Source organism: Balaenoptera musculus, chromosome 1, assembly GCF_009873245.2.
Source record: "Balaenoptera musculus isolate JJ_BM4_2016_0621 chromosome 1, mBalMus1.pri.v3, whole genome shotgun sequence".
NCBI lineage: Eukaryota > Metazoa > Chordata > Mammalia > Artiodactyla > Balaenopteridae > Balaenoptera > Balaenoptera musculus.
The window spans coordinates 81081637-81106594 of record NC_045785.1 but is presented as its reverse complement, the minus strand read 5'-3'; the positions used below and the strand labels follow the sequence as shown (position 1 = coordinate 81106594).

Genomic DNA, 24958 nt, shown 5'->3' with positions numbered 1-24958 from the left:
GATGTCCTACAATTCAGTCTCCTTCTGACACTCTACCTGGAGATAGCATCAGATTACACAGGCTAAGGGCTCAGTCCCACAACATTAGCCCCCTTCCGATACCAATCATAAGTCCAGGTACTGATCTGTGCTGCTGACAGACTGGCTATCAGTCAGAGGTTCCCACGACCCCTTCCTCAGGTTCGATTAATTTGCTAAAGCTGTTCACAGAACTTCAAGAAAACATTTTACTTACTAGATTACCGGTTTATTATAGAAGGATGTAATTCAGGAACAGCCAGATGGAAGAGATGCATAAGGCAAGGTATGAGGGAAGGGGCGCTGAGTTTTCATGCCCTCTCCTAAACTACTGTCCCAGCACCTCTACGTGTTCACCAACCCAGAAGCTCTCTGAACCCACCCTTTTGAGTTTTTATGGAGGCTTCATTACATAGGCGTGATTGATTAAATCACTGCCATTGGTGGTTGGGCTCAGTCTCCAGCCCCTCTCTCCTACCAGGAGTTTGTGGTGAGAGGAGCTGAAAGTTGGAACCCTGTAATCACATGGTTGATTCCTCTGGCAACCAGCCCCCATTCTTAATTAGGGGCTTTCCAAAAGTCATATTCATGGCTGAAAGGGCTTGTTATAAATAACAAAAGACAGTTTTACTGTTCTTCACTTAGGAAATTCAAGAGTTTTAGGAGCTCTTTGCCAGGAACAGGATGGAGACCAAATACAGTATATATTTATTATAAATCACAATATCACTCTATTATAAAGAGCTACACAGTAGTGATTCCATTTATATGACATTCTGGAAAAGGCAAAAATTATATAAACAAAAGTCAGACCAGTGATTCTCTGGGGGTGGGGGAAGAAAACTGACTACAGAGGGGCACAAGGGAACTTCTGGGGTTGTGAAACTATAGTGGTGGTGGTTATACAACTATATATCTTTGTCAAAACTCAGAACTGTACAGCTAAAAAATGTTTATTTTACTGTATGTAAATGATACCTCAATACACCTGACATTAAAAAATAATATATAAAAAGGAAAGGACCAGGTTATATTTAATGTTATAAATAGAAAGAACATTCTGTGAAACTTTTGTTTCAACTATATAAATAAATGTGAGTTGTGATGTAAATTATATTTCTTACTGTGGGTCATGGTAAAAATATTTTGAAAAATGCTACCCTAGAAAAACTTTTAATCCCCTGGAACTAGATATGTGACAGGAATATCATTTGAAAGATAAAGAGTTGAAGGGACTTATAAGGTAGAGTCATTGTGGGGATGGTTTATAAGGAAAGAGAAATGTCTCAGACCGTGTGGATTATTCTCAAATAATTTTCTCATGGATAAAACTTCTAAGTTACAGATCTCAAAACCAGGAGCTATCCAAATGGCACAGTAATGAGTGTATGAACAAGTTCATTTTTGTTTTGACTGGTATTTAGATAAAATAGCTAGATGTAGTAATGAATGTATTATTAAACAGTCAACTCTACCTTGAAAGGCAAGGATCATGTCTTACTCCTTTCTGTTTCTCCAACTGTCAGCACATGTTTAACACTAGTAGGCAATCAATACATCTTGAACCAAATAACTAATTGTTTCATTAATTCTTCCAAACAGACTGGATTATGGACAGAACTCGAAAAGATTGAGAATAATTTCTTAAAGCCACTCCATACAGGTCTTAATATGTCAAAAGCACATTATGAAGCAGAAATTAAAAATAGCCAAGGTTGGTAATGTGAAGTTTCATTTTCAAGTTAGGTCTAAAAATTAGTCATATTTTTTTGAACTGTCATTTATATTCAAAATAAAGAACTTTATCTTGTACTTGTCTAACTTAGAGCAAACAGGGAACTGTGATAGCTAAGTCATTTTATTTATAATTAAAATGATTCTTGGCAAATCTATATGCCAGTTAACACTGAAATTGGGTTAACAAAGATTTAAACCAAACTGAAGCATATTCTGGTTTCAAACCTCAAGGTCTGATTAAGAATCTAATTGTATCACAAGTATTTCTGTTTGGATGTCATTGTACTTCCTTTAGTATTGTGGGGTCCATCCCCCACTTCACCCTCTACTAAGTTTGTACAAATTATGAAAAAGAATCTTAGATCCAGAATTGCTTTTTAAAGTCAGCAATTCTATTATAATAATCTTGTGATCTTTTCTATTTCACTATGGTGGTATTTCTGTAGGCATTACTAAAAATTTTGTCTTTTTTAGTGTGGCAGGTATATTTCTGATTTTATATTGAAGAAAAAAGTTGCCAAAATACTGTTCACCTAAAGAAACATTAATTCACATGTTGCAGAATTTTAATATTTTTGTTTGTTCATAGCTTGATTTTAGCATACCCTGAGCTATTAAACAATAAGGCTTAATTTACACAAATAACTGGCATTTTTTAAGTTAGTAAATGATTAAAGTAGCTTATAAATTGATTATTGAAATCTGAGAGTTGTTTTAATGATTAAGTGTGACACGATTTTTTTTTTCTCTTACAGAAGTCCAGAAGTCTAAAGATCTTTGTTCTTTAACTGTAGGTAGAGAAGAGATCCCGAATATGCCTCCTGAAATGCAGCTTAAGGTAGATATGAAATTTTCCTAAGCTACATACAGCTGAAGTCTTTTCTCTTTTTTGCTCTGTTTTGCTTTAAAGGCAGCCTTAATAACACTAATTTTTCTTGGCATTGCAGGTCCTACATTCAGCTCTTTTCACATTTGATTTGATTGAAAGTGTTCTGGCTCGAGTAGAAGAACTCATTGAAATAAAAACAAAGTCTACCTCTGAGGAAAATAAGGGATAAAGTGAAAGCTCCATCCCCTAAATAAAAACTAGTAATATACTATTTTCCATTATGTTTATTTAATACCTTTATAAAAGCTTTTCTGTAAAACACACTGATAGAAAATAAATGTAGCTTTTCTCATTTATCCGTCTCAGCGATGACACATTATGGATCAGTAGTATTGTTTGGTTTTAAAAAGATACCTACATGGTAAATAATGCCCATGTGTATTTTAAATACTACTATTGAAAATCCAATACAAATCAATAATTTTATATTATGACTTCATAAAATGTACTGGAATTGCCTTTATTCATTCATACAGTTGTAGTGAGTTTATAAAAATACTGATACACTTTATGTTCCAGTTAGATGCTGTGTTACATTTTAGAACTCCTAGTATCAAACTGGCTATCACACCACTAAGAGCTAAGAGAGCTTAGAGAGAAATTTTGAGTTTGGACCAGCCGACTACTTCTCTTAATTTCCTTCTTTTTCCCTGCCTCAGGAGTCTTAGGGGGCAGAGTCCTATCAATCACCAGCTCTCCAGCAGTAGTTACAATGTGAAAGCGTACGTGAAGATTAATTTTAGAAATACTGGCTGGTTTGTATTATAAAAAAGTATATATGACTTTTCCTTTAACCTAAGGAGCTAATTAGAAAATGCTGTATATTTATTTCCAATTAAATATTTGTTCATCCAACTTAATTTGTATCATTAAGAAACTGCATCTGAGTTTTTATAATATATGTATGTACCGATTTTTTCTGAACTTTTTTTTATATACTTCATTTTTTATTGCATTTTGCAGATACTGCATTTTTTTTTTTTTTTTTGGCTGCATTGGGTCTTCATTGCTGCGCACGGGCTTTCTCTAGTTGCAGCGAGTGGGGGCTACTCTTCGTTGCGGTGTGCAGGCTTCTCATTGTGGTGGCTTCTCTTGTTGCAGAGCACGGGGTCTAGGTGCACACAGGCTTCAGTAGTTGCAGCACATGAGCTCAGCAGTTGTGGCACGTGGGCCCTAGAGCGCGCGGGCTTCATTATTTGTGGTGCGTGGGCTCAGTAGTTGTGGCGCATGGGCTCTACGGCATGCGGGCTTCAGTAGTTGTGGCGTGCAGGCTCCGTAGTTGTGGCCACGGGCTTAGTTGCTCCGTGGCATGTGGGATCTTCCTGGACCAGGGATTGAACCCGTGTCCCCTGCATTGGCAGACGGATGCCCAACCACTGTGCCACCAGGGAAGTCCCTTTTCTGAACACTATTAAAGGAAGTAACAGAACTCCTGAAAATAAAATCATTTTTAATTGTATGTATTTTATTTTAATATTCTTCCAAAAGAACATTTATAATTGATAATCTAATTTGGGTTAAATGTATCACTACTCAGTTTTATCTTTTGAAGTGTTTTCCAAACTGGACTTTGCTCAATGATGTAAGCTTTAGTTGTTATCATTCTGTAGCAGATGCTATCTGTGTGTGGTTTGGAGGTGATCTGGAAGAAGATATAAACATGCAACATTATTTGAGAAATAAGGTATTTTTACAGGGTCACATCATAAAATACCTAACATTATTTATTCAACAAGCATCAATCAGTACTGTGTATGGGTTATTAGAGTAATAGAAAAATACCTGATCTCTGTCTTTAAGAGATTTCAGACGTGCAAGCCAAAAAATAGAATACTATTAAGAATTGCTTCAACAGGGATCTGTTCCAAGTATAAGAGTAAGGAACACCTAACTCTGCCTATGGGAGTTGGGAGCATACTTTACAGAGGAGAATAAGTATGAAAAGAAAGTGGATAACCAGTGAAGTTATAAAATAGTATGTATGCACTCTGACAGTTCATGACTACCAATATTTGTACTTTAGAATTTGAAAGAAGATTTAAGTAACCAATAGGGCCAACACTGTGTATATATGGCCAAATGCTCTTTTGGCTCTAAATGAGTGATCCTGGTAGTTGGTACTGGAAGTAAATTGAGAAGACTTGAGAGGCTAAGTTCAGGCTTGGGAAAGAGTTGCGTGTGTTCGGAAATAGCAACTTCTCTGAGGGGAAGAGAAGTAGAATATTTGTCAGTTCTACCGAAGAGGGTGTGCATTTTGAAGTCAAGAACCTTAAAGTGTATCAGTGTGTATGTACGTTATGTCATTTTCCTTAGGTGGCTTACCTTAGCTATGGTGCACATAAGATTAATAGCATTTATTGTGTTGTGTACTGGAAGTATCCGTAGGTTACTACCCAGGAATCTGGAAAAAAAAATTCATAAGTTAAATAGTTCATATGACTTACATCTGTTATCTTAAGTGGAAAGAAGAGACAAACCTCTTATTGTTTGTCATTTGTTTATTCATTCATGCCTGCCTTATTCCACAGAGGATTTGATATGGCTTTACAGCCAGAACTTAATTGACTAAAAAGTGTTCACTTCTGATTTAGTCTTGCTGGAGAATCCCATAAATCAGCATGCACTCTGAAACTTGTCACCCTGATTCATAGACTAGCTATTTGGCCTGCATTTTATTAAATATGACAGGTTAACATAAAGTTTACCTTTTGGCAAAACATAATTCGCTTGCCTAAAATAATTCAGAACCGGAGTAAATAAAATAATTTCAGGAAAATAGGTCTGTAGTGCTGTTGTCCATACCTCTGCTGAATCCTGAACATCAGTTTCCATTCCTCAGGCCCATGCAGGGCAGCAGACAGAACCAAAAAACTATTTCGGTGAATGTTAATAAACTTCTCAATTTTGGCTAGAAATGTTTCTTCAGCAGACATAAAGCATTTCTTAGCATCCATCAATAAAAATGCAACTCCTAGGAAAGGTGAGTGTAACATAAAATGTCACTGTCATACTGATAAAATTTTTTTTTGTAAACTCAGTAAAATCAACAAAAATAACTATAAGTAAAACATAGCTGTAAGTGTCCAGGCCCTAAACCCATAACAAATGGAAATTACCATAATGAAAGTCTTACATGACAAAATAATTAGGTAGTTCTTTTAAGTGTTCTGTGTAAAAGGATAACTTAATCTAAATATTTAAGGGAAAAACCCTTTCTTGGTCAGTAACCTTTTTCTTTTTTACTCTAAGGCACTATCCACAATGAAAGTAATGCCTAATTTTAGTTACATGTTAATTTTTCATGTTATGATTTTTAAAAGCTGGAAATCAACTAAAGAAAAGTCGTTTTAAGCAAGCCTTTAGTTATTTCTTGGAGAATCTTTTATATCAGGACATAAACTATTATATAAATTAAAACAGTAAGTAGATATCTAGGATCTCTGAAACAGTATCAGGCCTATAAGAATGGTCCATAAGGGAAACAATCTACTTAGCTCTTTAAAAGATGAGAGGAAGACACAATCTGAGGAAAGCGACTATGTGATTATACTAATTGAATCAACCTGAGCTAAAAATTTATATAACATCTCTGAACCTAAATTTCTTCATCTGTAAGGTTGGAATAATAGTTCTTCGATAGGTTTGTTGAAAGGATTAAATAAGAGAATGCATATAGGGCTCTCTAATCAACTGGGAAAGATGAATTTGAGGTTGGACCATTTTCAGCCTGGAGGTCTATTTCTAGGAGCTTTTGAAAGTGCCTGTCTTACAAAATCTCTGCTAGAGTACAGGTCTGTTTGTAACCATCCTAATAAAATCCTTCACCTCCATGTTTTTTATCACTTCTGTCATTTTCCAAGTACAAGTGGAGCTGCCTCCTTCCCATGTCCCCAGCTTTCTCATATCCTAATCTAATTCCTTCCTGTACTTTGCCCATGACTCACAGTTGTACAGTTTTATGATTTTAGGAACATTTGTCCCCATTTGTTTCCTTTAGTTAGTATTTGTTTATATCAATATTATGTTCAGCAAACTCTTGTACAGAATCATGAAAAACATTCTTCTATATTGTTTTTGTATATGGATTTTGACCAATATCGTGATGTTGGCCTCTTTGTTAATATGGGTAATATTTTAAGTGTTGATTGTTGGGGAGGGTGGCTTTGTTCTATTTTCAACTTCGTTCCAAAGCAAGTAGTTTGTACCATCATCTACCAGACTCCACTGGTTCAGCTTTAGTTCAACAATTGTAATCTAAAAAGGAATATATTTTGTAATTGGCCATATGTACTGCTTTTGCAGCAGTAACAAAGTTTTATACATTTACCTCTCCCAAAAGATAACACCTTAAGCTTATTACTTAGTAACTGAACTACCAAATTATTAGAATTTACACTTACATATTTATTAAGAAACTTAAATCAAGGAAGTTAGCAAATATACTGTACCAGAAAGAGAAAATATAATTGATCCATTTTCCACTGAATCTGAATACCGAACCTTATGGCTTCGATTTTCTAGGGCAGTTGCAACTTCATAACTCTTAAAAAAATTTTCAGAAATACAAACTTAAGACATGTTTTAAAGAGTTTAATGAAAGCTAATCAAAAAATTAAAATAAGTTTAATAGCTTCTTTTATAACTATACCACTTAAAGATTTGATCATCAGAGACAGAGTGTTGTAGTATGCACTTAGGTAACAATTGATTGAAATATATCTTTCTAAAACCCTTATCACATCAAACTAAATATGAAATGTAAGCATTCAATTTCACAAAAGCTCAAGTTTTTCCTTTTAAAAATTATCTCTAGGGGCTTCCCTGGTGGCGCAGTGGTTGAGAATCTGCCTGCCAATGCAGGGGACACGGGTTCGAGCCCTGGTCTGGGAGGATCCCACATGCCGCAGAGCAACTGGGCCCGTGAGCCACAATTGCTGAGCCTGCGCGTCTGGAGCCTGTGCTCTGCAACAAGAGAGGCCACGATAGAGGCCCGCGCACCGCAATGAAGAGTGGCCCCCGCTCGCCATAACTAGAGAAAGCCCTCGCACAGAAACGAAGACCCAACACAGCCATAAATAAATAGATAAAAAAAAAAAAAAGTAAAATATTTAGTTTTGAAACACACTGTGGTTTGGAAATGAGTTGTGTACTAGTTATGTTACTTAGGGAAGAAAATAAGGACAGTATTAAACTATAAGAGCAAACACAAACTTCTCTTTGAAAAACAACTTGAAGATGGATTCTGACATGCATTAATGTATAAATAGAAGGTGTATGGTGGTGTGTTTCTTAGATGGTTGACAGAACCATGAAGTGCCATACAGAGTACCACAAGGAGACAACCAATTCTCCAATTCATGTTTACATTACAGTTATTTTTAGTATACTTTTCAAATGTTTTAAGCCTTAGGTGAGTTAGAAAACATGAAGACAGCAGTAGGACTTTTGGTTTAAATACTAAGAGTTTCAAAATTCATCTAATTTCCTATTCTACCCACGTAATTAGATACTACCCAAAGCACTAAAATATAAGTGGTTTATACTATTTATGGATTGGTTAAAACTCAAGCTTGTTAGTCTCCAAGTAGATAAAAATCCCTTATATAAACTTTATATTTAGCCTCAGAACATGTATATTTTAAGTACACAGGTCGGAATTAGATATAGAATACTTGATTCCCTTCCTTCCTAAAAAGAGTATTTGATGGTACTCAAACAGATCCTGACCTAGAGTTCAATTAAGACTCTTCGCATGAGTTTTCTTCTGCTGTTTTAAAGTTACACATTGCTTCCAGTGATGGCAGATTAAGTAATTTAGGCCAACCCTCCTGCTGAAGGCAACTAGAAAAGCTGGAAATGTTTAAAAATCTGCTTGAATGCATCAGAGAGTTAGCAGGATAGTGAAAAATTACAAGACCAAGACCTATACAGAAATTCAAAGATAAGAGATCAGCACTTAGGTGATTTTTTTTCCAGAGGGCACCTGTCAGTTCAGGAAGAGATAGATGAGAGGCTGAACAGAGCGTTTGACAAAAGTAGAACAGGTCTCACAGGGGCTGCAGCCTAGCTTCAAACCATTTCAATCCTTAAAATTGTATTAAAGTGATACTGTATTACTAGTTCTCCCAAGTACCTTGCAGAAGCACTCCCTAGAGCGACCCTTCTCAATTAGATCTCCTCATTTCAACTACAGAACAAAGAAAATTATCTGAATGACTATTTTCTCAATTCTCACATAACTAGTATCATCTAAATGAACAGGAGATAAGCTCCTTTATTACATAAAATAGAAGCCTTAGGGCTTGGGTTGCCAGATTAGCAAATAAAAAAATAGAACATACAGTTAAATTTGAATTTCATATAAACAACATAATTTTTTGGTATAAGTATGTCCTGTGCAATATGTGGGATGAAATTACACTAAATTCATTGTTTATCTGAAACTCAAATTTAACTGAGTGTCCTGTATTTTATCTGGCAACCCTGCTTAGGACATTATAGGTTTAATTCTCTCGCAGAATTAAGGTTTCTCTAGAGGAATATAACACTATTCTAGGCCTCAAATTATTTCTACAATTTTTCAAATACAAATTCCAACACACAGTTAAAAATAATCAGACAGGTCTTTCCTGGTGGTGCAGTGGTTGAGAATCTGCCTGCCAATGCACGGGACACGGGTTCGAGCCCTGGTCTGGGAAGATCCCACATGCCGCAGAGCAGTTGGGTCCATGAGCCACAATTACTGAGCTTGCGCGTCTGGAGCCTGTGCTCTGCAACAAGAGAGGCTGCGATAGAGGCCCGCGCACCGTGATGAAGAGTGGCCCCCACTTGCCACAACTAGAGAAAGCCCTCGCACAGAAACGAAGACCCAACACAGCCATAAATAAATAAATTTAAAAAAAAATCAGACATACAAAAAAAAAATTACATGAAAGAGAACTATGAAAAACAACAGGTAATAGAAGCAGAGTCATAGGGGATACATATAGTAAAGTTATCATGTATATACTTTAAAATAGCTGTTTACTATGTTCAAGGAGATGAAAGGCAAGGTTGAGAATTTTGGCAAAGAACCAGAAACTATATAAAAGGATGTAACAGATGTGAAAGAGTCAGGAAAGTTTCATAAAATTTGAGGCAAATCTTTTAAATGGAAAACAGTTTATTAAGCAGACAAGTGAAGGAAGAAGACAAATGTGAGAAGAACGTAGACAGAAAGAAAACATAGACAAAGGCATTCAGACCTGAAAGTATGATTCTTTTAAGTGTGTTAGTTGTATATGAGTCAGTTAATTTGGAGACAGTGTTAGGAATAACTGATGGCAGATCATTAGGACCATGTATGCCACGCTGATGAATTTCAATTCTATCCTATCCAGGAGCCAACTAAGAGAAGTAAAAAGAAAATAGTAGAAGAAAATAATAAAGATAAAATTAGCAAGTATTGAATTACGAAAAAATAGGTAAGTTCAAGAGTTAAGTTTTCAAAATAACAAGGAGCTAAGACTAGATTTTCCAAATTATGTTTCATTAAATATTAGTCCCATGAGATATTAAAAGATGTTCCTTATTCAAATAAGACTGGGAAACATTGAGAGAGACCTTCAAGATGGTGGAGGAGTGAGAATGTGGAGATCACCTTCCTCCCCACAAATACATCAGAAATATATCTACATGTGGAACAACTCCTACAGAACACCTACTGAACACTGGCAGAAGACCTCAGACTTCCCAAAAGGCAAGAAACTCGCCACGTACCTGGGTAGGGCAAAAGAAGAAAGAAAAAACAAAGACAGAATAGGGATGGGACTTGCACCAGTGGTGGGGAGCTGTGAAGGAGGAAAAGTTTCCACATGCTAGGAAGCCCCTTTGCAGGCGGAGACTGCAGGTGGCAGAGGCGGGAAGCTTTGGAGCCACGGAGAAGAGCGCAGTAACAGGGGTGCGGAGGGCAAAGCGGAAAGATTCCCGCAGAAAGCATCGCTGCCAACCAGCACTCACCAGGCTGAGAGGCTTGTCTGCTCACCCGCTGGGGCGGGCGGGGGCTGGGAGCCGAGGCTCAGGCTTCGGAGGTCAGATCTCAGGGAGAGGACTAGGGTTGGCTGTATGAACACAGCCTGAAGGGTGCTAGTGCGCCACAGCTAGCAGGGAGGGAATCCGGGAAAAAGTCTGGAGCTGCCTAAGAGGCAAGAGACAATTGTTTCGTGGTGTGCGAGGAGAGGGGATTCAGAACACCACCTAAACAAGCTCCAAAGATGGGCGTGAGCCGCGGCTATCAGCGCAGATACCAGAGACGGGCAGGAGACGCTAAGGCTGCTGCTGTAGCCACCAAGAAACCTGTGTGCAAGCACAGGTCACTAGCCACACCTCCCCTCCAGGGAGCCTGTGCAGCCTGCCACTGCCAGGGTCCCGTGATCCAGGGACAAATTCCCCCAGAGAACACAAGGCACGCCTCGGGCTGGTGCAATGTCACGCTGGCCTCTGCCACGGCAGGCTCGCCCTGCATTCCGTACCCCTCCCTCCCCCCGGCCTGAGTGAGCCAGAGCCCCCGAATCACCTGCTCCTTTAACCCCGTCCTGTTTGAGTGAAAAACAGATGCCCTCAGGTGACCTACACACAGAGGCGGGGCCAAATCCAAAGCTGAACCCCAGGAGCTGTGCGAACAAAGAAGAGAAAGGGAAATATCTCAGCAGCCTCAGGAGCAGCGGATTAAATCTCCACAATCAACTTGATGTACCCTGCATCTGTGGAATACCTGAATAGACAATGAATCATCCCAAAATTGAGACGGTGGACTTCGGGGACAATGACATATATATATTTTTCCTTTTTCTCTTTTTGTGAGTGTGTATGTGTATGCTTCTTTGTGTGATTTTGTCTGTATAGCTTTCCTTTTACCATTTGTCCTAGCGTTCTTTCTGTCGGTGTTTTTTTTTTTGTTTTTTTTTTTGTTTTTTTTTTAGCATAGTTTTTAGTGCTTGTTATCATCGGTGGATTTGTTTTTTTGGTTTGGTTGCTCTCTTCTTTCTATTTTTTTTTCTCTTTACTATTACTTTTTAATTTTTTAATTTTTAATAATTTTTATTTTAAAAACTTTATTTTATTTTTCTTTCTTTCTTTCCTTCTTTTTTTCTCCCTTTTGTTCTGAGCCGTGTGGCTGACAGGGTCTTGGTGCTCCAGCCGGGTGTCAGGCCTGTGCCTCTGAGGTGGGAGAGCCAACTTCAGGACATTGGTCCACCAGAGACCTCTTGGCTCCACGTAATATCAAACGGCAAGAGCTCTCCCAGAGATCTCCATCTAAACACTAAGACCCAGCTCCACTCAACGAGCAGCAAGCTACAGTGCTGGACACCCTATGCCAAACAACTAGCAAGACAGGAACACAACCCCACCCATTAGCAGAGAGGCTGCCTAAAATCATAATAAGGTCACAGACACCCCAAAATACACCACCGGATGCGGTCCTGCTCACCAGAAAGACAAGATCCAGCCTCATCCTCCAGAACACAGGCACTAGTCCCCTGCACCAGGAAGGCTACACAACCCACTGAACCAACCTTACCCACTGGGGGCAGACACCAAAAACAATGGGAACTACGAACGTGCAGCCTGCGAAAAGGAGACCCCAAGCACAGTAAGTTAAGCAAAATGAGAAGACGGAGAAACACAGAGCAGATGAAGGATCAAGGTAAAAACCCACCAGACCAAAAAAATGAAGAGGAAATAGGCAGTCTACCTGACAAAGAATGCAGAGTAATGATAGTAAAGATGATCCAAAATCTTGGAAATAGAATGGAGAAAATACAAGAAATGTTCAACAAGGACACAGAAGAACTGAAGAGCAAACAAACTATGATAAACAGCACAATAAATGAAATTAAAAATTCTCTAGAAGGAAGCAATAGCAGAATAACTGAGGAAGAAGAATGGATAAGTTTCCTGGAAGATAAAATAGTGGAAATAACTACTGCAGAGCAGAATAAAGAAAAAAGAATGAAAAGAATTGAGGACAGTCTCAAAGACTTCTGGGACAACATTAAACATACCAACATTCGAATTATAGGGGTCCCAGAAGAAGAAGAGAAAACGTAAAGGGACTGAGAAAATATTTCAAGGAATTATAGTTGAAAACTCCCCTAATATGGGAAAGGAAATAGTCAATCAAGTCCAGGAAGTGCAGAGAGTCCCATACAGGATAATCCAAGGAGAAACACGCCAAGACACATATTAATCAAACTGTCAAAAATTAAATACAAAGAAAAAATATTAAAATCAGCAAGGGAAAAACAACAAATAATATACAAGGGAAGCCCCACAAGGTTAACAGCTGAGCTTTCAGCAGAAACTCTGCCAGCCAGAAGGGAGTGGCAGGACATATTGAAAGTGATGAAAGGGAAGAACTTACAACCAAGATTACTCTACCCAGCAAGGATCTCATTCAGATTTGATGGAGAAATTAAAAACTTTACAGACAAGCAAAAGCTAAGAGAATTCAGCACCACCAAATCAGCTTTATAACAAATGCTACAGGAACTTCTCTAGGCAGGGAACACAAGAGAAGGAAAAGACCTATAATAACAAACCCAAAACAATTAAGAAAATGGTAATAGGAACATACATATCGATAATTACCTTAAATGTAAATGGATTAAATGCTCCAACCAAAAGACATAGACTGGCTGAATGGATACAAAAACAAAACCTGTATATATGCTGTGTACAAGAGACACACTTCAGACCTAGGGACACATACAGACTGAAAGTGAGGGGATGGAAAAAGATATTCCATGCAAATGGAAATCAAAAGAAAGCTGGAGTAGCAATTCTCATATCAGACAAAATAGACTTTAAAATAAAGACTATTACAAGAGACAAAGAAGGACACTATATAATGATCAAGGGATCGATCCAAGAGGAAGGTATAACAATTGTAAATATTTATGCACCCAACATAGGAGCACCTCAATACATAAGGCAAATACTAACAGCCATAAAAGGGGAAATTGACAGCAACACAATCATAGTAGGGGACTTTAACACCCCACTTTCACCAATGGACAGATCATCCAAAATGAAAATAAATAAGGAAACACAAGCTTTAAATGATACATTAAACAAGATGGACTTAATTGATATTTATAGGACATTCCACCCAAAAACAACAGAATACACATTTTTCTCAAGTGCTCATGGAATATTTTCCAGGATAGATCATATCTTGGGTCACAAATCAAGCCTTGGTAAATTTAAGAAAATTGATATCGTATCAAGTATCTTTTCCGACCACAACGCTATGAGATTAGATATCAATTACAGGAAAAGATGTGTAAAAAATACAAACTCATGGAGGCTACACAATACACTACTTAATAACGAAGTGATCACTGAAGAAATCAAAGGGGAAATCAAAAAATACCTAGAAACAAATGACAATGGAGATACGACGACCCAAAACTTATGGGACGCAGCAAAAGCAGTGCTAAGAGGGAAGTTTATAGCAATACAAGCCTACCTCAAGAAACAGGAAACATCTCGAATAAACAACCTAACCTTGCACCTAAAGCAATTAGAGAAAGAAGAACAAAAAAACCCCAAAGCCAGCAGAAGGAAAGAAATCATAAAGATTAGGTCAGAAATAAATGAAAAAGAAATGAAGGAAACAATAGCAAAAATCAATGAAACTAAAAGCTGGTTCTTTGAGAAGATAAACAAAATTGATAAACCATTAGCCAGACTCATCAAGAGAAAAAGGGAGAAGACTCAAATCAATAGAATTAGAAATGAAAAAGGAGAAGTAACCACTGACACTGCAGAAATACAAAAGATCATGAGAGATTACTACAAGCAACTCTATGCCAATAAAATGGACAACCTGGAAGAAATGGACAGATTCTTAGAAATGCACAAACTGCCAAGACTGAACCAGGAAGAAATAGAAAATATGAACAGACCAATCACAAGCACTGAAATTGAAACTGTGATTAAAAACCTTCCAACAAACAAAAGCCCAGGACCAGATGGCTTCACAGGCGAATTCTATCAAACATTTAGAGAAGAGCTAACACCTATCCTTCTCAAACTCTTCCAAAATATTGCAGAGGGAGGAACACTCCCAAACTCATTCTACGAGGCCACCATCACCCTGATACCAAATCCAGACAAGGATGTCACAAAGAAAGAAAACTACAGGCCAATATCACTGATGAACATAGATGCAAAAATCCTCAACAAAATACTAGCAAACAGAATCCAACAGCACATTAAAAGGATCATACACCATGATCAAGTGGGGTTTATCCCAGGAATGCAAGGATTCTTCAACATACGCAAATCAATCAATGTGATACACCATATTAACAAATTGAAGGAGAAAAACCATATGATCATCTCAATAGATGCAGAGAAAGCTTTCGACAAAATTCAACACCCATTTATGATAAAAGCCCTGCAGAAAGTAGGCATAGAGGGAACTTTCCTCAACATAATAAAGGCCATATATGACAAACCCACAGCCAACATTGTCCTCAATGGTGAAAAACTGAAACCATTTCCACTAAGATCAGGAAGAAGACAAGGTTGCCCACTCTCACCACTATTATTCAACATAGTTTTGGAAGTGTTAGCCACAGCAATCAGAGAAGACAAAGAAATAAAAGGAATCCAAATCGGAAAAGAAGAAGTAAAGCTGTCACTATTTGCAGATGATATGATACTATACATAGAGAATCCTAAAGATGCTACCAGAAAACTCCTAGAGCTAATCAATGAATTTGGTAAAGTAGCAGGATACAAAATTAATGCACAGAAATCTCTTGCATTTCTATACACTAATGACGAAAAATCTGAAAGTGAAATTAAGAAAACACTCCCGTTTACCATTGCAACAAAAAGAATAAAATATCTAGGAATAAACCTACCTAAGGAGACAAAAGACCTGTATGCAGAAAATTATAAGACACTGATGAAAGAAATTAAAGATGATACAAATAGATGGAGAGATATACCATGTTCCTGGATTGGAAGAATCAACATTGTGAAAATGACTCTACTACCCAAAGCAATCTACAGATTCAATGCAATCCCTATCAAACTACCACTGGCATTTTTCACAGAACTAGAACAAAAAATTTCACAATTTGTATGGAAACACAAAAGACCCCGAATAGCCAAAGCAATCTTGAGAACGAAAAATGGAGCTGGGGGAATCAGGCTCCCTGACTTCAGACTATATTACAAAGCTTCAGTAATCAAGACAGTTTGGTACTGGCACAAAAACAGAAATATAGATCAATGGAACAGGATAGAAAGCCCAGAGATAAACCCACACACATATGGTCACCTTATCTTTGATAAAGGAGGCAAGCATATACAGTGGAGAAAAGACAGCCTCTTCAATAAGTGGTGCTGGGAAAATTGGACAGGTACATGTAAAAGTATGAAATTAGAACACTCCCTGACACCATGCACAAAAATAAACTCAAAATGGATTAAAGACCTAAGTGTAAGGCCAGACACTATCAAACTCTTAGAGGAAAACATAGGCAGAACACTCTATGACATACATCACAGCAAGATTCTTTTTGACCCAGCTCCCAGAGAAATGGAAATAAGAACACAAATAAACAAATGGGACCTAATGAAACTTAAAAGCTTTTGCACAGCAAAGGAAACCATAAACAAGACCAAAAGACAACCATCAGAATGGGAGAAAATATTTGCAAATGAAGCAACTGACAAAGGATTAATCTCCAAGATTTACAAGCAGCTCATGCAGCTCAATAACAAAAAAACGAACAACCCAATCCAAAAATGGGCAGAAGACCTAAATAGACATTTCTCCAAAGAAGATATACAGATGGCCTACAGACACATGAAAGAATGCTCAACATCATTAATCATTAGAGAAATGCAAATCAAAACTACAATGAGATATCATTTCACACCGGTCAGAATGGCCATCATCAAAAAATCTAGAAACAATAAATGCTGGAGAGGGTGTGGAGGAAAGGGAACACTCTTGCACTGTTGGTGGGAATGTAAATTGATACAGCCACTATGGAGAACAGTATGGAGGTTCCTTAAAAAACTACAAATAGAACTACCATACGACCCAGCAATCCCACTACTGGGCATATACCCTGAGAAAACCATAGGTCAAAAAGAGTCATGTACCAAAATGTTCATTGCAGCTCTATTTACAATAGCCAGGACATGGAAGCAACCTAAATGTCCATCGACAGATGAATGGATAAAGAAGATGTGGCACATATATACAATGGAATATTACTCAGCCATAAAAAGAAATGAAATGGAGGTATTTGTAATGAGGTGGATGGAGTTAGAGTCTGTCATACAGAGTGAAGTAAGTCAGAAAGAGAAAAACAAATACAGTATGCTAACACATATGTACGGAATCTAAGGAAAAAAAAAAAGGCCATGAAGAACCTAGTGGCAAGACGGGAATAAAGACACAGACCTACTAGAGAATGGACTTGAGGATATGGGGAGGGGGTGGGGTGAGATGTGACAGGGTAAGAGAGTGTCATGGACATATATACACTACCAAACGTAAAATAGATAGCTAGTGGGAAGCAGCCGCATAGCACAGGGAGATCAGCTCGGTGCTTTGTGAGCACCTAGAGGGGTGGGATGGGGAGGGTGGGAGGGAGGGAGATGCAAGAAGGAAGAGAAATGGGAACATACTGTATATGTATAACTGATTCACTTTGTTATAAAGCAGAAGCTAACACACCATTGTAAGGCAATTATACTTCAATAAAGATGTTTAAAAAAAAATTGATAAATAAAAAAAAACTGCTGCAAACATTAAAAAAAAAAAAAAGAAAGCTGGAGTAGCAATTCTCATATCAGACAAAATAGACTTTAAAATAAAGACTATTACAAGAGACAAAGAAGGACACTACATAATGATCAAGGGATCAATCCAAGAAGAAGATATACAATGGTAAATATTTATGCACTCAACATAGGAGCACCTCAATACATACGGCAAATGCTAACAGCCATAAAAGGGGAAATCGACAGTAACACAATCATAGTAGGGGACTTTAACACCCCACTTTCACCAATGGACAGATCATCCAAAATGAAAATAAATAAGGAAACAGAAGCTTTAAAGGATACATTAAACAAGATGGACCTAATTGATATTTATAGGGCATTCCATCCAAAAACAACAGAATACACTTTCTTCTCCAGTGCTCATGGAACATTCTCCAGGATAGATCATATCTTGGGCCACAAATCAAGCCTTGGTAAATTTAAGAAAATTGAAAACATATCAAGTATCTTTTCCGACCACAACGCTATGAGACTAGGTATCATTACAGGAAAAAATCTCTAAAAACCACAAATACATGGAGGCTAAACAATACACTACTTAATAACCAAGAGATCACTGAAGAAATCAAAGAGGAAATCGAAAAGTACCTAGAAACAAATGACAATGAAAACACGACGACCCAAAACCTATGGGATGCAGCAAAAGCAGTTCTAAGAGGGAAGATTATAGCAACACAATCCTACCTTAAGAAACAAGAAACATCTCAAATAAACAACATAACCTTACACCTAAAGCAATTAGAGAAAGAAGAACAAAAAACCCCCCAAAGTTAGCAGAAGGAAAGCAATCATAAAGATCAGATCAGAAATAAATGAAAAAGAAATGAAGGAAACTCTAGCAAAGATCAATAGAACTAAAAACTGGTTCTTTGAAAAGATAAACAAAATTGATAAACCATTAGCCAGACTCATCAAGAAAAAAAGGGAGAAGACTCAAGTAGACTCAAATAGAATTAGAAATGAAAAAGAAGTAACAACTGACACTGCAGAAATACAAAGGATCATGAGAGATTACTACAAGCAACTATATGCCAATAAAATGGACAACCTAGAAGAAATGGACAAATTCTTAGAAAAGCACAACCTTCCAAGACTGAACCAGGAAGAAAGAGAAAATATAAACAGACCAATCACAAGCACTGAAATTGAGACTGTGATTAAAAATCTTCCAGCAAAGAAAAGCCCAGTACCTGATGAATTCTTAGGCGAATTCTATCAAACATTTAGAGAAGAGCTAACACCTAACCTTCTCAAACTCTTCCAAAATATAGCAGAGGGAGGAACACTCCCAAACTCATTCTACGAGGCCACCATCACCCTGATACCAAAACCAGACAAAGATGTCACAAAAAAAGAAAACTACAGGCCAATATCACTGATGAACACAGATGCAAAATCCTCAACAAAATACTAGCAAACAGAATCCAACAGCACATTAAAGGATCATACACCATGATCAAGTGGGGTTTATCCCAGGAATGCAAGGATTCTTCAATATATGCAAATCAATCAATGTGATACACCATATTAACAAATTGAAGGAGAAAAACCATATGATCATCTCAATAGATGCAGAAAAAGCTTTTGACAAAATTCAACATCCATTTATGATAAAAACCCTCCAGAAAATAGGCATAGAGGGAACTTACTGCAACAGAATAAAGGCCATATATGACAAACCCACAGCCAATATCATTCTCAGTGGTGAAAACCTGAAGCCATTTCCACTAAGATCAGGAACAAGACAAGGCTGACCACTCTCACCACTATTATTCAACATAGTTTTGGAAGTTTTAGCCACAGCAGTCAGAGAAGAAAAAGAAATAAAAGGAATCCAAATCGGAAAAGAAGAAGTAAAACTGTCACTGTTTGCAGATGGCATGATACTATACATAGATAATCCTAAAGATGCTACCAGAAAACTACTGGAGCTAATCAATGAATTTGGTAAAGTAGCAGGATACAAAATTAATGCACAGAAATCTCTTGCATTCCTATACACTAATGATGAAAAATCTGAAAGAGAAATTAAGGAAACACTCCCATTTCCCATTGCAACAAAAAGAATAAAATACCTAGGAATAAACCTACCTAAGGAGACAAAAGACATGTATGCAGAAAACTATAAGACACTGGTGAAAGAAATTAAAGATCATACAAACAAACCATGTTCTTGGACTGGAAGAATCAACATTGTGAAAATGACTATACTACCCCAAGCAATCTACAGATTCAATGCAATCCCTATCAAACTACCAATGGCATTTTTCACAGAACTAGAACAAAAAATTTCACAATTTGTATGGAAACACAAAAGACCCTGAATAGCCAGAGCAATCTTGAGAAAGAAAAATGGAGCTGGAGGAATCAGGCTCCCTGACTTCAGACTAATACTACAAAGCTACAGTAATCAAGACAGTATGGTACTGGCACAAAAACAGAAATATACATCAATGGAACAGGATAGAAAGCCCAGAGATAAACCAAGCACCTATGCTCACCTTATCTTTGATAAAGGAGGCAAGAATATACAATGGAGAAAAGACAGCCTCTTCAATAAGTGGTGCTGGGAAAACTGGACAACTACATGTAAAAGAATGAAATTAGAACACTCCCTAACACCATACACAATACTAAACTCAAAATGGATTAAAGACCTAAATATAAGGCCAGACACTATAAAACTCTTAGAGGAAAACATAGGCAGAACACTGTATGATATAAATCACAGCAAGATCCTTTTTGACCCACCTCCTAGAGAAACAGAAATAAAAAGAAAAATAAACAAATGGGACCTAATGAAACTTAAAAGCTTTTGCACAGCAAAGGAAAGCATAAACAAGACGAAAAGACAACCATCAGAATGGGAGAAAATATTTGCAAATGAAGCAACTGACAAAGGATTAATCTCTGAAATATACAAGCAGCTCATGCAGCTCAATATCAAAAAACCAAAAACACCCAATCCAAAAATGGGCAGAAAACCTAAATAGACATTTCTCCAGAGAAGATATACAGATTGCCAATAAACACATGAAAGGATGCTCAACGTCACTAATCATTAGACAAATGCAAATCAAAACTACAGTGAGGTATCACCTCACACCAGTCAGAACAGCCATAATCAAAAAATCTACAAACAATAAATGCTGGAGAGGGTGTGGAGAAAAGGGAACCCTCTTGCACTGTTGGTGGGAATGTAAATTGATGCAGCCACTATGGAGAACAGTATGGAGGTTCCTTAAAAAACTAAAAATAGAACTACCATATAACCCAACAATCCCACTACTGGGCATATACCCTGAAAAAACCACAATTCAAAAAGAGTCATGTACCACAATGTTCATTGCAGCTCTATTTACAACAGCCAGGACATGGAAGCAACCTAAGTGTCCATCGACAGATGAATGGATAAAGAAGATGTGGCACATATATGCAATGGAATATTATTCAGCTATAAAAAGAAACGAACTTGAGTTATTTGTAGTGAGGTGGATGGACCTAGAGTCTGTCATACAGAGTGCAGTAAGTCAGAAAGAGAAAAACAAATACTGTATGCTAACACATATGTATGGAATCTAAAAAAAAAAAAAAAGGTTCTGAAGAACCTAGGGGCAGGACAGGAATAAAGACATAGACATAGAGAATGGATTTGAGGACATGGGGAAGGGGAAGCTGAGATGAAGTGAGAGAGTGGCACTGACATATATACACTACCAAATGTCAAATAGATAGCTAGTGGGAAGCAGCCGCATAGCACAGGGAGATCAGCTCGGTGATTTGTGACCACCTAGAGGGGTGGGATAGGGACAGTGGGAGGGAGAGGCAAGAGGGAAGGGATATGGGGATATATGTATATGTATAGCTGATTCACTTTGTTATATAGCAGCAACTAACACAACAATGTAAAGCAATTATACTCCAATAAAGATATTAAAAAAAATAAAAATTAAAACAAAACAAAAGAAAAAACAAAAAACAATAGAAGCCAGAATCCAGTGAAGATATTTTCAGTACACTGAGGGAAAATAACTGTAAATCTAGTGGAAAATATCTTTCAGTTTGGAGCAACTTGAACTCTTACACATTGCTGATGGGAATATAAAACCATAATCCCTGCATTTAGTTTTAGTTTAGCTATATAGTTAAATGGATTCAGTGTTCATTTGTAGTGAACTTCGAAAAACAGTTTGTAGTCTCTTGTAAACATACACTCATCATACGACCCAGCAATTCCATTATTAGGTATTTATAAGAGAAATTCAAACGCGTCTTAAGAGAGACATATATGAATGTTCAGAGCAGCTTAATTCATAATAGCCAAAAACTGGAAACAACCCAAATATCTATCTATTAGCGAATAGATACACTGGCATACACTCATACAACACACTACTACCCAGCAAAGAAAAGATAACAAATTATTGTTATATGTAACAACATGGATGAATCTCAAAAGCATTATGCTTAATGCAAGAAGCCAGACACAAGAGTACAAACTGTATCATTCCATTTATATGAAGTTCTACAACAGGCAAAACTAATTATAGTGATAAATCAGATCAAAGGTTGCTTGAGGTGGGGAACTGGAAAAGGACTGACTACAAAAGGGCATGAAGGAACTTTCTGGAGTGATGAAAATGTTCTATATATTTTGATTGGGGTGATGGTTACACAGGTATACACATTTGTCAAAATTCATTAAGCTGTACATTTAAAGTGTGTGTATTTTATTGTATGTAAGTTATACTTCAATTAAATTGATTTTTAAAACATCTTTCAAGATCAAGGGGAAGACAAAAATATAGCTGATCCTTATACAACACAGGTTTGAATTGTGTTGATCCACTTCTATGTGGATTTTTTTCTATAAATACATGTACTATACAATCTGAGGTTGGTTGAATCCTCGCATGCAGAACTGCTGATACAGTGGGCCAAATGTAAAGTTAAACGTAAATTTTTGACTGTGAGGGCATCACTGCCTATAACCCCATGTTGTTCAAGGGTCAACTGTATTTTGATACTAACAAAAACTGAGAGGATCCTCATTTAGGTAGTTTCTAAATTATATTCTTCAGATAAAAAAGAAAATGATCCAAAATGGAAGGTCTGAGCCAAAAGAAGAAAAGAAGAGCAAAGAAAGTAACAAAGACATGAGTAAATCTAAACAAACACTAACTTTAGAAAATAATAGCACTTTGTTGAGTTAAAAAATTGATAGAATTAAACTGTATATGATAACAAAATATAATACAGAAAAGGGTGATTGGAATCAGTGTTCTAAGATTTGTTTGTCATTTAAGAGGAAGATAAAAATAATTATTTACTTTGGATTTTGTGGGGCTAAGTATACATGTTAAATTTTCTAGGGTAACTATTAAAAAACAGAAATAGAGCATATAACTTTCAAAGCTAGTTAAGAAAAAAAATGAGAAAAAATTACCAATCAATACAAAAGGAGGCAAAAAAGAAGAGAAAAAAGAAACAGAGAAGAGGTGGGACGTGGGACTTCCCTGGTGGTCCAGTGGTTAAGAATCCGTCTTTCAATGCAGGGGACACAGGTTCGATCCCTGGCTGGGGAACTAAAATCCCACATGCCGCAGGGCAACTAAACCTGTGTGCTCTAGAGCCTTGCACACCACAACTACTGAGGCTGCACGCTCTGGGACCCACGCGCCACAACTAGAAAGAAGCCTGCGTGCCACAACGAAGAGCCTGCACACCACAATGAAAGATCCCGCATGCCGCAACTAAGACCCGACACAGCCAAATAAATAAACAAACAAATAAATAATAAAAAAAAAGAAAAGGTGGGACAAATAGAAAGCACAAAACAAGCACATTAGCATGGGTTGCTGTCTCCCGCTCTCAAAATCAGTCTGGAAAAGCTAAAGAAACAAGAGAGAAATATGGATTCCAGAAACCTAACAAAAAGAAGCATGAAAAATTCCAGTGAACCTTGAGGCTGTCTTAAATGGGTATGTGGTATGGTGCTAGATGGCTAAAGCCAAAAGAGCAAAGTGCAGCTTGAGGCAGCAGTGAATGGATAGGGTGAATAAAAAAAATCGTATTCAGAGTCTTATTCTAGCCTCTCTCTTATTTACCATGGAATAATCATTTCTTGCCCCTTCATTCTAGACATTAGGTGGTGGCCAAAAGATAAACATCAGGGCAATGGAGAAATCCTGTTGGCTGAGGAGTTAAAAACAGTTGTGGAGTGACCAACTGCCCTCAGGCATTCAACTCCCATTCCCTCCCCATCCAAACTGTAGGGAGACAGCCTCCTCCCAAGGCCACTAAGTCTAGACAGATCAGTTTCTGTTGTTTACCTTCCAAAAAACCTTAAGTAATATATATGTGCATATGCATTGTTTCTGTAATCATTTAACATCTCTATTAGAATAGGCTTAGTGAGAAAAAAAAAAAGGAACTTAGAAAATTTCCAACCTTCAAATATTTAGAGCAGTAGGAAAATGGATGCAGGGACATTCATAATTTATCTTTAAAATACATTTTAGATTATGTACTTGCTGATTCACACAACTTTGGATAATCAAGCTAAAGATATTTAAAAATATTGTTCTATTGCTTTTAATTTTAAATTCAAGATCAATGGCCCAAATGCCTCTTTTACCTTAAGAGATGAGCTAATAATAATGGTGGTTGTCCATTTAATTTTTTCTTTTCCATCACTTTCAGCCATCTCTCTGTATCAAGCCAGCTTCTAGTGGTGCCAACAATCTGAGAAAAATAAGAACAAAAAGAACACATAGAAGTGTTTGCTTGATGAATGAGTAAATTACAGAAAGAAATAAAATTAGGGTCATGGAGACATTCTAAAGAATATTTGAAAGTCAAAATTTGACACTGATGGGACTTCCCTGGTGGTCCAGTGGTTAAGACTCCACACTCGCAATGCAGGGGGCCTGGGTCCCACCCCTGGTCTGGGAACTAGATCCTGCATGCCGCAACTAAGAGCCTGCATGCCACAACTAAAGAGCCCGCATGCGGCAATGAAGATTCCGCATGCGGCAATGAAGATCCCGTGTGCCTCAACTAAGACCTGGCGCAGCCAAATAAATAAATAAATATATTTTTTAAAAAATTGGGACTTCCCTTGTGTCACAGTGGTTAAGAATCTGCCTGCCAATGCTGGGGACACAGGTTTGATCCCTGGTCTGGGAAGATCCCACATACCACAGAGCAACTAAGCCTGTGCACCACAACTACTGAGGCTGCGCTCTAGAGCCCATGCACCACAACTACTGAAGCCTGAATGCCCTAGAGCCCACACACTGCAACTACTGAGCCCGTGCACCACAACTACTGAAGCCCGCGTGCCTAGAGCCCGTGCTCCACAAGAGAAGCCACTGCAATGAGAAGCCTGTGCACCGCAACAAAGAGTAGCCCCCACTTGCCGCAACTAGAGGAAGCCCGCACACAGTAACGAAA

At 37.5% G+C, this 24958-nt stretch overlaps 2 protein-coding genes across 6 annotated transcripts in view; one reads left to right on the top strand and one right to left on the bottom strand.

Annotated features, from left to right (window-relative positions):
- The window catches only part of GLMN (glomulin, FKBP associated protein), a 47203-nt gene extending 43662 nt beyond the window's left edge, over positions 1-3541 (top strand). For 4 of the 5 annotated variants that reach the window (XM_036871160.1, XM_036871154.1, XM_036871177.1 and 1 more), the window contains exons 17-19: positions 1621-1732; positions 2511-2593; positions 2703-3541. In XM_036871160.1, the coding sequence (XP_036727055.1) occupies positions 1621-1732; positions 2511-2593; positions 2703-2813 (306 nt within the window). In that variant the 3' untranslated portion in view covers positions 2814-3541. The remainder of the gene's footprint in view (positions 1-1620; positions 1733-2510; positions 2594-2702) is intronic. The other variant, XM_036871187.1, reaches the window with a different exon arrangement.
- A 547-nt stretch (positions 3542-4088) lies between these two features.
- Positions 4089-24250, bottom strand: C1H1orf146 (chromosome 1 C1orf146 homolog). The gene is made up of 5 exons (XM_036872921.1): positions 24141-24250; positions 7093-7186; positions 5447-5615; positions 4967-5045; positions 4089-4286 (listed from the first exon to the last, which is right to left on the bottom strand). Exons 1-5 carry the CDS (start codon positions 24207-24209, stop codon positions 4152-4154), a joined length of 546 nt encoding a protein of 181 aa, XP_036728816.1. The 5' UTR covers positions 24210-24250; the 3' UTR covers positions 4089-4151.
- Positions 24251-24958: the final 708 nt, after the last annotated feature.

Coding starts and splice junctions, on each gene's coding strand:
- C1H1orf146 (XM_036872921.1), bottom strand. CDS start 24,209: ATGGCTGAAAGTGATGGAAAAGAAAAAATTAAATGGACAACCACCATT. Junction 7,187..24,140: donor TTATTAGCTCATCTCTTAAG/GTAAAAGAGGCA, acceptor AATTTTTTTAAG/AGTTATGAAGTTGCAACTGC. Junction 5,616..7,092: donor AATTATATTTTCTCTTTCTG/GTACAGTATATT, acceptor CACCTTTCCTAG/GAGTTGCATTTTTATTGATG.